Source organism: Xenopus tropicalis, chromosome 4 (genome assembly GCF_000004195.4).
Source record: "Xenopus tropicalis strain Nigerian chromosome 4, UCB_Xtro_10.0, whole genome shotgun sequence".
In the NCBI taxonomy this organism is placed as follows: Eukaryota; Metazoa; Chordata; class Amphibia; order Anura; family Pipidae; genus Xenopus; species Xenopus tropicalis.
In genome coordinates, this window is record NC_030680.2 from 83,318,716 (window position 1) to 83,331,641 (window position 12,926).

Genomic DNA, 12,926 nt, shown 5'->3' on the forward strand with positions numbered 1-12,926 from the left:
GTACGGGCAACGTTTCAGTGCCAACAGGCCTTTTTTCAAGCCTGGGGTGAGCATGAAGAAAGGCCTGTTGGGCCTGAAACATTGCCCGTACTGTTCTGAATTTGCCCAAAATGCAATAAAGGCTTTTTATTATTAAAGAAATTCTCTTGACTGGTGCTGTTCATTTTGGACTTGGTAAATATTGTAATACGTGATTACTGCTGAAATTTGCACTGGATGATTGAAGATATCTGTGTGAAAGAGGGGTGCTGTTTCGTTATTTAAACACTAGTATAACAAAATCTTACCTTTGTAAATATTTTACACATGGCATAAAATGTTCCCTTTACATTTTTTTCAGTGTATCTTCCAGAATGGAGGCTTCACAATGGTGTGGTTTGCTATGAAAACATTCCTCACGCCAAGTATAATAATTATTATGATTTGGTATTGGAGAAGAATAACTATGATGACTCGATCACCTGTTCTCCTGGAGAAGTAAGTGATGTTAAGTTGCTAACATTTCCTTCTCGACAAACGTAGCAATCATCTTTCTCCTGCCTCTCACACAGGCAAGTCATGGGATTGTTCACCTTTCAGTTAACTGTTAGCATGATGTAGAGGGTAATATTCTGAGACAACTTGTAATTGGTCTTCGTGTTTTGTTTGTAGTTTTTTTAATATATTTCAATTTTTGTTCAGTAGCCAGTTTGAAGTTTCAGCAGCTATCTGGTTGCTAGGGTCCAAGTTGACTTAGCAACCAGGGAGTGGTTTGAATGAGAGACTAGAATATTAATAGTAAAGAGCCTGAATAGAAAAATACGTTTTAAAATTAAATAATAACAATAAAATTGTAGCCTCACAAAGCAATATTTTTTTTGGCTGCTGAGGTTAGTGGCCCCCATTTAAAAGACCACTTGAATAGTTGTTTAGAAGCGGCCATTCTATGACATACTAAAAGTTAACCACCCCTTTAAGTACTAATACAAGGTGAAACATGCTTGTTTATGGTGTGTACGTGTAAGATTCTAAAAGGGTATAAAATACAAGTGCCACATCAGCACCCCTTGTATTCAGTTGAAAAAAGTGGTAAAGCAATGTGTTTTTGTAGCCTACTTACTCTAAAAGCAGTCCTAACAACATAGTGACCATTAACTTACTTGTTTTGTCCCTAGAGTTATTTTTGCTTTAGGCTTTTCAATGACTTTCATTAACATTCCTGTCGAGTGGTTCTCCATTGGATATGACTGGACCTGGATGCTGCTATTTGGGGACATCCGTCAAGGGATTTTCTATGCAATGCTGCTGTCCTTCTGGATTATCTTCTGTGGCGAGCACATGATGGTTGGTTTCACATACCAGATAAAATAACAATAGTAACAAGTGTTAATTAATGTAGTCGCAAGTATATAACTTGTTTTTTTTTCTGCTTCTGTTAGGATCAGACTGAAAGAAACCGAATCTCTGTGTACTGGAAACAAGTTGGACCAATTGCTTTTGGATCATGCTGTCTCTTCATATTTGATATGTGTGAAAGGTAACAACAGATTTCTGCCACATTCCTTCCTTTTAGTCACATAAAACATAAATGTCTGTATCTTTAACTTCCCCACCCTCATTTCCCTCCAATACCTGCTAATAGTTTACCTTGCTTTTTGATATGCCATAAATAATAAATTTTTTTAATTTGCATTGTCTTCTGTTTTTTTCTAAAATGTAGGTTTTAGAAACATTTTTTACATGCTTATATGAGCTCAGTACACTTTCTAAACTGATAATATTTGATAGTATCATTTCATAGCAGTATCAGAGAAATACAAACAACTAAACAAAGATTTTTAGCACAGAAGGAAAACAACTGTTTTATACCACCTGAAGAAGTTGAGTGTTAGTGAAGATATTAACTTAAATATGAATTGGTGTAAACTGACAGTTCACCTCTGACAAGGTTACCAGATCACTTGACAATTGCAGTGACCATTTTGAAATTTATATAAATTTTTTATTTTAAGTGTTTTTTGAGTTATTAGCAGTTTTAGATTACTAATAGCAGGCTTGGCTCAACAGCTCTCAAAGGCACAAGTGTCAGCACTCCTACCTTTCTATGTACTGTCATTCCTGTATTCAGTTAACCCTGAGTTGCTGACTCTCAGTTGAGCCAAAAGCTTGTTATTAGCAGTCAAAAACTGTAATATACCAGAAAGAAACAGGTATATAGGTGGATTATTGTGGTTAACAAGTAGGGGACCCAAGCCAAATTCTGCCATTAGTTAGCCACTTTCATAGGTGGCATAAGACACAGCCTGGAAAGCATAAGACACTTGTCCGGTGGTGAGCTAAGAAAAATATAAATATATACTATATTATATAGTCCCATGAACAAGTACTATGTTGTAGGTCTGTGCTAAAGACTCTTTAGACAACTGAACAATTATTTTATAGTACAAATAAAAATTTGGTTTGGTTTTATGTTTGTGTAATTGTTTTTATACTTCTTTGTTTCCTTTCCCTTACCCAGAGGTGTACAGTTGAAGAACCCATTCTACAGCATTTGGACAACAGATGTAGGAGCAGAAATCGCTGTATCCTTTATAAAATGTTTTCTAATTTGTCATGTCTGGGCTGTGGCTTTTAATCTGGTTACAAGGGGACATCATAGTGAAGTGTGGGGCATTGGGGGGGGGGGGGTGATGATTTTGCCAATACTTCCCCCAAAAGATGTGTACCATAATTCAGCAGACACAATAATTGCTTTTAACAAGCTTTCATCTGTGGAAAAGTGTAGAAAGAGAGCCTCTGCATGTGGATCTGGATACAATATGGGTCATTTACATAGGCAAAGAACCCAATGCGAGAAACTGTTTATTAGCAGAAGCAGATCCAGATGGGCCTTGATGCTTTAGGTCAGAGGGACAAGCAGTCACCCAGTGGAGTTACAACCTTAGCTGTACACTTGTAAAACAGTTTGTGGCATGCTGCTTTGTGGGGCAGGCAAGTAGGCTAAAGTGCCTGCTATGATGAGTCTAGATTCTGCAGATATACAGCATATGATGTTACTCTGGTTTGTCGGATTTCATCCCACTGTTATGAGTGTTTATATAGAGTAACATTTATAATCGTTATCATTTTCTTGTCTCCAGGGCAATAACGTACTCAAGTCACATATTATACTGGTGCATATACAGTATAGTACCACTACTTTTCTTTAACTGACCAGGATGCTGGGCATTTTTTCTGCCTCCCCCCAGACTCAGTTTTTCACACCAGCAAATCAAAATGGACAACTCTTGTCTTGAATCATGCAAGTGTGTATAATGTATTTAATATTTCATTCCTTTTACATGGCATCTCCAGTAACACTTCTTTAATGTTAGGTGCTTTGCAACAGCTACATATTGCTGCCAAGGGGAAGCAGAGACTCTCTCCACTTTCTTTTATAATAGCATATTTAACCTTTGCTCTGCCTATTCCAGTTACATGAATTCCTTTTTGATGGATGCCATCAACTATTTAAGAGGCAGTAATGAAAGTATCAGGGCATCTAAGCAATTTTTTTATTTTTTTTTTTTTATACTGGCTTGAATTAAGTTGGGTGGCCTCTAGAGATGTAGTTTAAAGGAATGTTCCTCATTTTTAACAAAATTTCTCTATGCTGACAATGCCATCAACCAGGGCTGGAACTAGGGGTAGGCAGAAGAGGCAGCTGCCTAGGGCGCAACGATTGGGGGGCGCCAGGCAGGAGCCTCTCCTGCCTACCCCTAGTCTGCAATAAGCTTTGCGTCGCTGTGCATCGCACCTCACTGCGGAAACCCGCCCCCCCCCGCTCGTACTGCGCATGCGCGTCAAACAGGGGGCGGGGGTAGCCTAGGGCGCCCGGTCGGCTCGGCCCGCCCCTGCCATCAACAATACTTGGCATTGCCTCTGCTAAAACACACGTAGAGGCAATTATCAGTAAATGATCAGCATTGTCTATTTTTGTAGCAGTGAAGAGTAGCTGTTAGTAGTAGCTCATTGTGTCTTCACCTTTAAGGGCTCTTGCACGCGGGGAGACTTAGTCGTCCGCAACAAATCTCCTGTGTCGCGGGCGACTAGTCTCCCCAAAATGCCATCCCACTTGAGGATAGCCTTGGGATAGCATTTTGGGGAGATTAGTCGCCCGACGACACAGGAGATTTGTCGCGGACGACTAAGTCTCCCCGTGTGCCAGAGCCCTAAGGTGGCGTTACACGTAGCAATTAAGATTGTTCCCACCCTCTACTGACATTTAGCGCTGAATCCTCCGATATGGAGGTAGAAACAATAGATATTCTACCGCTACCTGCCAGTTCAGCCCTGAATGTAGTTTTTGCTCAGGCGCCTTCAATGGTGCCTGATCAAAATCTTTTAACCTGGCCGAGCGACGAGTCGACCATTATCCGCAGCCTTTCGCGATATTGGTCACCTCTATGAGCTGCCATACATGCACCAAATATCGTACAAAACGAGGTTTCGTACAATATTATCAGTGCGTGTATGGCCGGCATACTTTTAAAAGCAAAAGCACAATTTTTGTTAGATGGTTGCAGCATTGTGGAATTTTAAAAGAAAATTGTAGACCACCTATTTAAGTTACACGTGTTGGTGATCTGAATACCTGTTACGGTGCTCGGTAAACCTCTGCTGTTTTCTATTCTGATTTAGTCTGCTCAAGTTGTGTATTCATTCTTTAACTCATATAATCCAGATGGCATTTATTATTGTAGCAGGAATTTGTGCGTGCCTTTATTTCTTGTTTTTGTGCTTCATGGTATATCAAGTCTTCAGAAACATTAGTGGAAAACAGTCAAATTTACCAGAAATGTCCAAAGCCCGAAGACTGCACTATGAGGTCAGTAAAAATATGCTTATGTCCCTTTGGTATTTATTCATACATGTCTATGGAAACTGTAATGCTTGTAATGGCTCATTTTGTTTTGTTATGTTTGCCACTTAAAGTTATGTGAAGAATGACTACACAAAGACAGACTGCATGACACCTCCTTCTTAAATGGCCAATTTAGTCCATCCCAGGGTACTAAATGGGCTTAGTTCTGTGATTGGCTAACCCATACTTAAATTTTCCAGAATTTTTGAGGTCTGGCATGGTGCTGAGAGATTGTGCAATTGGGGTGCCATTTTCAAAAGGGGTCCAGTCCTTTTGAATGGAGTAATAAGGGATAGTATACTTGAATATTTTGCAAATCACAATACTATAAGTTTGTGCCAGCATGGTTTTATGCATAACCGATCTTGCCAAACAAATTTAATGGCCTTTTATGATAAGGTAAGCAGGAACCTCGGCTCTGACATGGCAGTGGATGTCATCTACTTAGACTTTGCTAAAGCAGTTGATAGAGTACCACACTCCTTTATTGAGAAGGACTTTGGGGGGGAGGTTTGTGGACTACAATCTGTGTAACTCTAGGCAGAGTAACTCACTTGCTACTAAAGCATAAGGGACATTTTCTACAGAAAGGGTAATTGGAAAGGTTAGTTTGTGTTTATAAAAAAACTGGGAAAACACTCTGTAAAGTTCTATATAGCCTGTAATTAATTCTGCCTGCTGACACTTTCACTTCATAGACAATCTTGTCTGTCTGATGTTTCCTTATGTGTTCAACCAATGTGAAGATCTCATGATTTAAAAAAGTAGCAGTCCAGTGGAGTAACTAGTGGGGAACAGATACCACAGCCACTGGGGGCCCAAAGACACTGGTACCATATAGACCAGTGATTGCTGATGCTCTTGGTCCCTGTTCCTCAACAGCAAGCTGGAGTCCATCAAGTTCAACCCTTCCAAGTAAACCCAGCACACATAACCTCTACTTACCAATCTATATCAGCACATACATCAACTATATATTACAAACATTTATACTAACTGTAGATATTAGTATCACAATAGTCTTGAATATTATTCTTGTTCAAGAACTTATCCAGGCCCCTCTTAAAGGCATTAACAGAGTCTGCCATTACCACATCACAAGGAAGGGCATTGCACAACCTCACTGCCCTTACCATGAAAAACCACCTACACTGCTTCAAATGGTGCGTTGATTGTTTTTATGGGAAAAAATAACACCCCTTATCTGCCTATAATCCCCTCTAATGTATTTGTAATCATGTCCCCTCGCAAGTGCCTCTTTTTCAGAGAAAACAACCCCAACCTCAACAGTCTAACCTCATAGCTTAAATCTTACATCCCCTAACCAGTTTAGTTACATAGGGTTGAAAAAAGACCAGTGTCCATCAAGTTCAACCCATCCAAGTAAACCCAGCACACACAACCTATACTTACCAATCTATACACTCACATACATAAACTATATATACAGCCACTAATACTAACTGTAAATATTAGTATCACAATAGCCTTGGATATTCTGATTGTTCAAGAACTCATCCAGGCCCCTCTTAAAGGCATTAACAGAATCTGCCATTACCACATCTCTAGGAAGGGCATTCCCCAACCTCACTGCCCTCACCGTGAAAAACCACCTACGCTGCTTCAAATGGAAGCTCCGTTCCTCTAATCTAAAGGGGTGGCCTCTGGTACGTTGATTGTTTTTATGGGAAAAAAGAACATCCCCTATCTGCCTATAATCCCCTCTAATGTAATCCCCTCGCAAGCGCCTCTTTTCCAGAGAAAACAACCCCAACCTCGACAGTCTAACCTCATAGTTTAAATCTTCCATCCCCTTAACCAGTTTAGTTGCACGTCTCTGCACTCTCTCCAGCTCATTAATATCCTTCTTAAGAACTGGAGCCCAAAACTGCACAGCATACTCAAGGTGAGGCCTTACCAGGGACCTATAAAGGGGCAAAATTATGTTCTCATCCCTTGAGTCAATGCCCTTTTTTATACAAGACAGCACTTTATTTGCTTTAGTAGCCACAGAATGACACTGCCTGGAATTAGACAACTTGTTATCTACAAAAACCCCTAGATCCTTCTCCATTAAGGATAACACCAACAAACTACCATTCAGTAGATAGTTCGCGTTTATATTATTTCTACTAAAATGCATAACTTTGCACTTATCAACATTGAACCTCATTTTCCAGTTTGCTGCCCAGTTTTCCAATTTAGTCAAATCGCTCTGCAAAGCGGCAGCATCCTGCATGGAACTTATAGTTTTGCACAATTTTGTGTCATCAGCAAAAATAGAAACGGTACTCTCTATGCCCACCTCCAGGTCATTAATAAACAAGTTAAAAAGCAAAGGACCAAGGACTGACCCCTGCGGTACTCCACTAACCACACTGGTCCAATTAGAAAATGTTCCATTTACCACCACTCTTTGTAATCTATCCTTCAGCCAGTTCTCTATCCAATTACAAATATTATGTTCTAGGCCAATATTCCTTAATTTGATTATTAACCTTCTGTGAGGTACTGTATCAAACGCTTTAGCAAAGTCCAAGTAGATGACATCAACTTCCATTCCAGCATCGAGGTTCCTGCTCACCTCCTCATAAAAGGCGACTAAATTAGTCTGGCAAGATCTGTTACGCATAAAACCATGCTGGCACAAACTTATAGTATTGTGAACTGCAATGTATTCAAGTACCCTATCCCTTATTACCCCTTCCAAAAGTTTTCCTACTACTGATGTCAGACTAACAGGCCTATAGTTTTCAGGCTGAGAATGTGATCCCTTTTTAAATAACGGCACTACATTAGCAATCCGCCAGTCTCTTGGCACCATGCCAGACCTCAAGGAATCCTGAAAAATTAAGTGAAGAGGTTTGGCAATCACAGCGCTCAGCTCATTTAATACCCTGGGATGAATCCCATCCGGTCCTGGACCTTTGTTTACCTTTACATGTTCAAGTCTCTTTTGAATTTCCTCCCGAGTGACCCATGCGTCAGTAGCTAAATTACTAGAACTGGGTATATTAGAAGGGAAGCCTTCATTATCTGGCTCCTCAGATGTATAGACAGATGAAAATCAAAATTTCTGCTTTTTCCCCGTTCTCATCAACCATCTTACCCCCCCGGGATAATAAAGTTCCCACCCCTTCTTGCTTCATTTTTCTACTATTCACATAATTCAAAAATAATTTTGGATTCTTTTTACTCCTAGCTGCAATATCCCTTTCAATTTCTATTTTAGCTTGCCTGATAGCTTTTTTGCATGTTTTATTTGCTTCCTTGTACCTGATGGAAGTTTCTGCTGTCCCAGCTAACTTGAATGCATTAAAAGCACGTTTTTTCTTACCAACCTCGACACTAACACTTTTATTCAGCCATAAAGGTTTTGCTTTGCGATGCCTCTCCTTGCTTACAAGGGGAATATACTGTTGTGTATACCTGCAAAGCAATGTTTTAAAGATGTTCCATTTTCCTTCTGTGTCTAACCCCATGAAAAGCCTTTCCCAGTTGACACATTGCAGAGATGCCCTTATACTGGCCTGAAATAAAAAGTTGTCATTTAGCATATTTACAAACCTACTAGCTTTTTCTGACTTAGCCACCCCATTACTCCAGTCAATGTCCGGATAATTAAAGTCCCCCATAATAACAACTTGACCCAGTTTTGAAACCTCCATTTGCAACAGAAGCTGGGTCTCATCCCCCTCATCTATACGGGGTGGTTTATAGCATACACCAATGATCATTTTCTTTGTGACCTTCAGCCCTACTGAAATTTCTACCCAAAGAGATTCAACGTTTTCATTGGTAATGTCTTTATTACATGGCTTTAAATCTGACTTTACATAAAGACAAACCCCTCCACCCTTTTTAATCTCTCTCTCCCTCCTAAAAAGTGTATAACCATTTAAATTCACAGCCCAGTCACATTTATCATCCCACCAGGTCTCAGTGATACCAATTAAGTCATAATTTTCAATACATACAATAGCTTGCAGCTCCCCTAATTTACCCGACAAGCTACGCGCATTAGCCAGCATGCAGCGGAGATTACTACTTCTCCCTCTGATGTTTACATTAGCTAACAGAGAGTTAGAGCTAAGGCAAATAAAAGTTTCATGTCTCTGCATGCTCTCCAGCTCATTAATATCCTTCTTAAGGACTGGAGCCCAAAACTGCACTGCATACTCAAGGTGAGGCCTTACCAGAATGTATAGATAAAGTTATGTTTTCATTGCTTGAGTCAATGCCCTTTTTTATACAAGACAGCACTTTATTTGCTTTAGTGGCTGCCAAATGACATTGCCAGGAATTGGACAACTTATTATCTACAAAATCCCCCAGATCCTTCTCCATTAAAGGAAAAGTAACACTAAAAATTTTTAACTAAAAAAATCTATTCTACCCTCCCCCAATAATTTCCCTATCCTGAAAACCATTTGTTATTTTGAATGCTTTAGTAGAAAATACCTGTAAAAAACTTGGCTTCCTGTCATTTGAACAAAGGCGATATGGCGATGCTGGAAAAGTATCAGGAGATGCATCAACTATCGGCGATCGATTGATTGAGCCTAGCCTGACTTTAGGAAGGAGTCAGGCTAGGCTCGATCAATCGATCCCCGCATAGTTGATGCATCTCCTGATACTTTCCCGGCATGCTGTATCGCCTTTGTTCAAATGACAGGAAGCCGAGTTTAACAGGTATTTTCTTCTAAAGCATTCAAAATAACAAATGGTTTTCAGGATAGGGAAATTATTGGGGGAGGGTAGAATAGATTTTTTTAGTTACAAATTTTTTAGTGAATTTTAATGAATCCCTGTAATAAATGAACCACACTCACGAAGGCATCATTCTGCCTTCGGGGTCTGAGATTTTGTATATTTTCAGTATTGCGTAAATTTAACATTGTGGGGAAAATCCCACTCTGTAAGACACAGGTGTCATTGGCTTTTGTTTTGAAAATGGTATAGCCACTTCTGCCATTTGAGTACGTTCCCAGAGTTTTTTGTAATGCCATGCTCTACCGAATGATTTGCTAACTTTATTTTTGTAGTTAATTTTTTTTTTCTTATTTTAATTCAGGGTTTGATATTCCGCTTTAAATTCCTGATGATTATCACCTTGGCATGTGCTGCATTAACTGTAGTCTTTTTCATTACTACTCAGGTAAGTGCATGTTTTTATAAGGGACCTCCTCTCCCCACTTCCCCTTAAATAAATAAAATAAATTCCATGTATGTGTCAAACTAAAAGATGCTCAAAAATGCACACTGTGTTTAACTCTTTAGTTAAAATTGAAATACTTTATGCATGAGTGAAACTTATAATGCATAATAAAGTTGTTGTATTTTGTTTTTCAGGACAAGTCTGTTCTGTTTATATTATTCATAACATTGCTTGCATTATTACAGATTACTGAAGGCAACTGGAAATTGGGCGACTTGAGCATTGAGCTTAATAGTGCCTTCTTTACTGGGATTTACGGCATGTGGAATCTTTATGTCTTTGCTCTCATGTTCCTTTATGCTCCTTCACACAAGCACTATGAAGATGGCCATTCTAATGGTAAGGTGTTTTATAGCCTGTTCTGCAATGTATTTAGTACTTTGCTGCAGTGGTACCTCACTAGGTAGTTAGGGCTGCTTCTGTGACCAGGCTGTACAGACTGCAGCTGTGTACAGTCTGTTCCTATAGATAAACTAGAAACTTTAACTAGTAGAATGGAGCAGGGTAAAGAATTCAATGGGTGTGCTTTAGGGCTGATACCCAATACCAGAGCTTCTGTCATGGGCTGAGGGTGACTTTTTGTTTGGGGAGGCTAAAGATCGGCCATACTAAAATAGACTGAACAAAATCTAATGTGAGATTCGCTGCTGGCTTAAAAATGAACCCCCCCAACTACCTCTTGTGGTCCCCCAGTTTTATCGAGAGAAAGGCAGTGGGTACTGACATCCCAGGCACATTATATACAGTCAAATGCTGTCTGTATTTATGAGACGAGCACATTATATGCCGTGAGATGCAGTGGGTACTGATGGCAGATATTAAGGCTTTGGCACTATAACACTGGCACTGATACATAACATTGTTTTGTTTCCCAGCTATGCTGTCTGATGAGGGCTCCACTCAAATTAACTAGAAATGAACAGTGACAATAGTAAAAAAAAAAAAAAAAAAGTAAGTGTAAAAACAACAAATATAGAAAAGCACAATTACTGTATATACTAGAGTATAAGCCTAGTTTTTCGGCACCCAAAATGTGCTGAAAAAGTCACCCTCGGCTTATACTCGAGTCGGGTGCCATGGGTCCCTCCAGACTAGCACCCTCTCTGTCCTTTGTGTGCAAATAAGCCACACGCAACCAGACCCGCTCCCAGTCGAATTATTTATTTTCCTTTGCGTGTCTTCTGGGACCAGGTCTGCTGCCAGTTTGCATGAGCGTGATCCATCACTCACGTGACGCTGGTGTCCTTCACGCTGGACACAGAGTTGTTGGCAGGAGGGAGTGGCTGCCTGCCTTCCTTCCTTCTAGTACTCTCTTCTACATCACCGCTTGCTGCAGACAGGGCCTTCTGATCTTAAGTCTGCTGGTGGATCTTCTAGACCAGTGCTGTCCAACTGGCGGCCCGCGGCCCCCTCTGTGTGCCCCCCCCCACCTGTCTTGCTGATTTGATGGCTTACCTTTGTGTAAGATTTAAATGGTTATCAGTATTGAGATTAACTGGCCCCCTGCAACTGTTCACACCTTTTAATCTCTGCATTGTTTACCCCAATGCACCTCAGACTGTAAGCACCCCCATTGTTCACCTCTTCACACCTCAGACTTTAGGAACAGTGCCAGCATTGTGTCACTGTATATGACACACACACAGGCAGCATAGGGCAGACAGCATGGCACACACAGGCAGAGTATGGCACACCCAGGCAGCATAGGGCAGGCAGAGTTTGGCACACAGCAGGGTAGGGCAGGTATATTATGGCACAGGGGCAGAGTATGGCGCACACGGGCAGCATAGGGCAGGCAAAGTATGGCACACAAAGGCAGCATAGGGCAGGCAGAGTACTGCCTGTGTATGCCATACTCTGCCTGCCCTATATTGCCTGTGTGTCATACTCTGCCTGCCCTATGCTGCCTGTGGGAGGTGAACCTGGCAGGGGTTTGTTCTGGGAGTTTGTTGGAAATAGCCATTAAATGGTCCCTAAGGTGTGTAATTATGTGTTGGGGGTTGCTGTGCTATCCACAGGGGAGGAGGCATATGAATTTAAGGGTGTGTCTTAATATGACATAATATAATTCTTTCACATATGAATGATGGTTGATATCCCCGTAGTGAGCACCAAGCATTTGGGTTTTTGCTGCGATACCACCATTAATGTGGGCATGGTCTTGTGATAACATAGGTGTGGTTTCAAGTGGGTGCAGTTTAAAAAAAGGGAGTGGTCAAAACTGGCTTCCATTGGTGGGCCCTCTACTATGTATGCTAGAGAAATTCCGTCCCTCGGCACCACAGAAGTTGGACAGCACTGTTCTAGACCAGTCTGCGAGAAGTGGATCTTCTTGCTGCTGCTTTGGTGAGCTAACCTAACGTGCTGCAGCAAACTTTGGGGGTGGGTTCAGTATTCCATAATGCCCATGGCCCACGGCCACCTTCTTTAGCAGGCAGCTTATTCAATTTAATTCTATTTTTAAACCCCAAAAGTCTGTTTGCCCGTTTAGTTTGCTGTCCCGCATTTTTGTAATCTTTATGCCTGAACTGTCCCCTTCTCTCTATGCTCTACCCACAGGCATCCTTCTATAGACTCTGGCTGCAACTTTTTCACCTCCAGTTGCTTTAGCTACCATCCTCACCTGTCCCATTTTGCACTAGACATTGCACTTTATATTCTATATAAACTATATATAGTTTTGAATGATTTAAACTCTTTGTGTTTTAGCTTGGTTACTGATTGAGCTTCGGGGGTAGTACTCTTAAGGTATCAGTGTTGTCTCCACTTACAGAGCTAGTTTACTGTTTTTCTTTGAAATAAATATTTTAAAACATATACCCCACT

The 12,926-nt window shown here is 40.6% G+C and overlaps 1 protein-coding gene across 1 annotated transcript in view; it reads left to right on the forward strand.

Moving 5' to 3' along the window:
• Positions 1-12,926, forward strand: part of wls (wntless Wnt ligand secretion mediator) — a 31,304-nt gene that overhangs the window by 15,684 nt on the left and 2,694 nt on the right. The window contains exons 5-11 of the mRNA NM_001016910.2: positions 341-477; positions 1,155-1,323; positions 1,419-1,516; positions 2,498-2,561; positions 4,703-4,846; positions 9,957-10,040; positions 10,286-10,439. Coding sequence (NP_001016910.1) covers positions 341-477; positions 1,155-1,323; positions 1,419-1,516; positions 2,498-2,561; positions 4,703-4,846; positions 9,957-10,040; positions 10,286-10,439 — 850 coding nt within the window. The remainder of the gene's footprint in view (positions 1-340; positions 478-1,154; positions 1,324-1,418; positions 1,517-2,497; positions 2,562-4,702; positions 4,847-9,956; positions 10,041-10,285; positions 10,440-12,926) is intronic.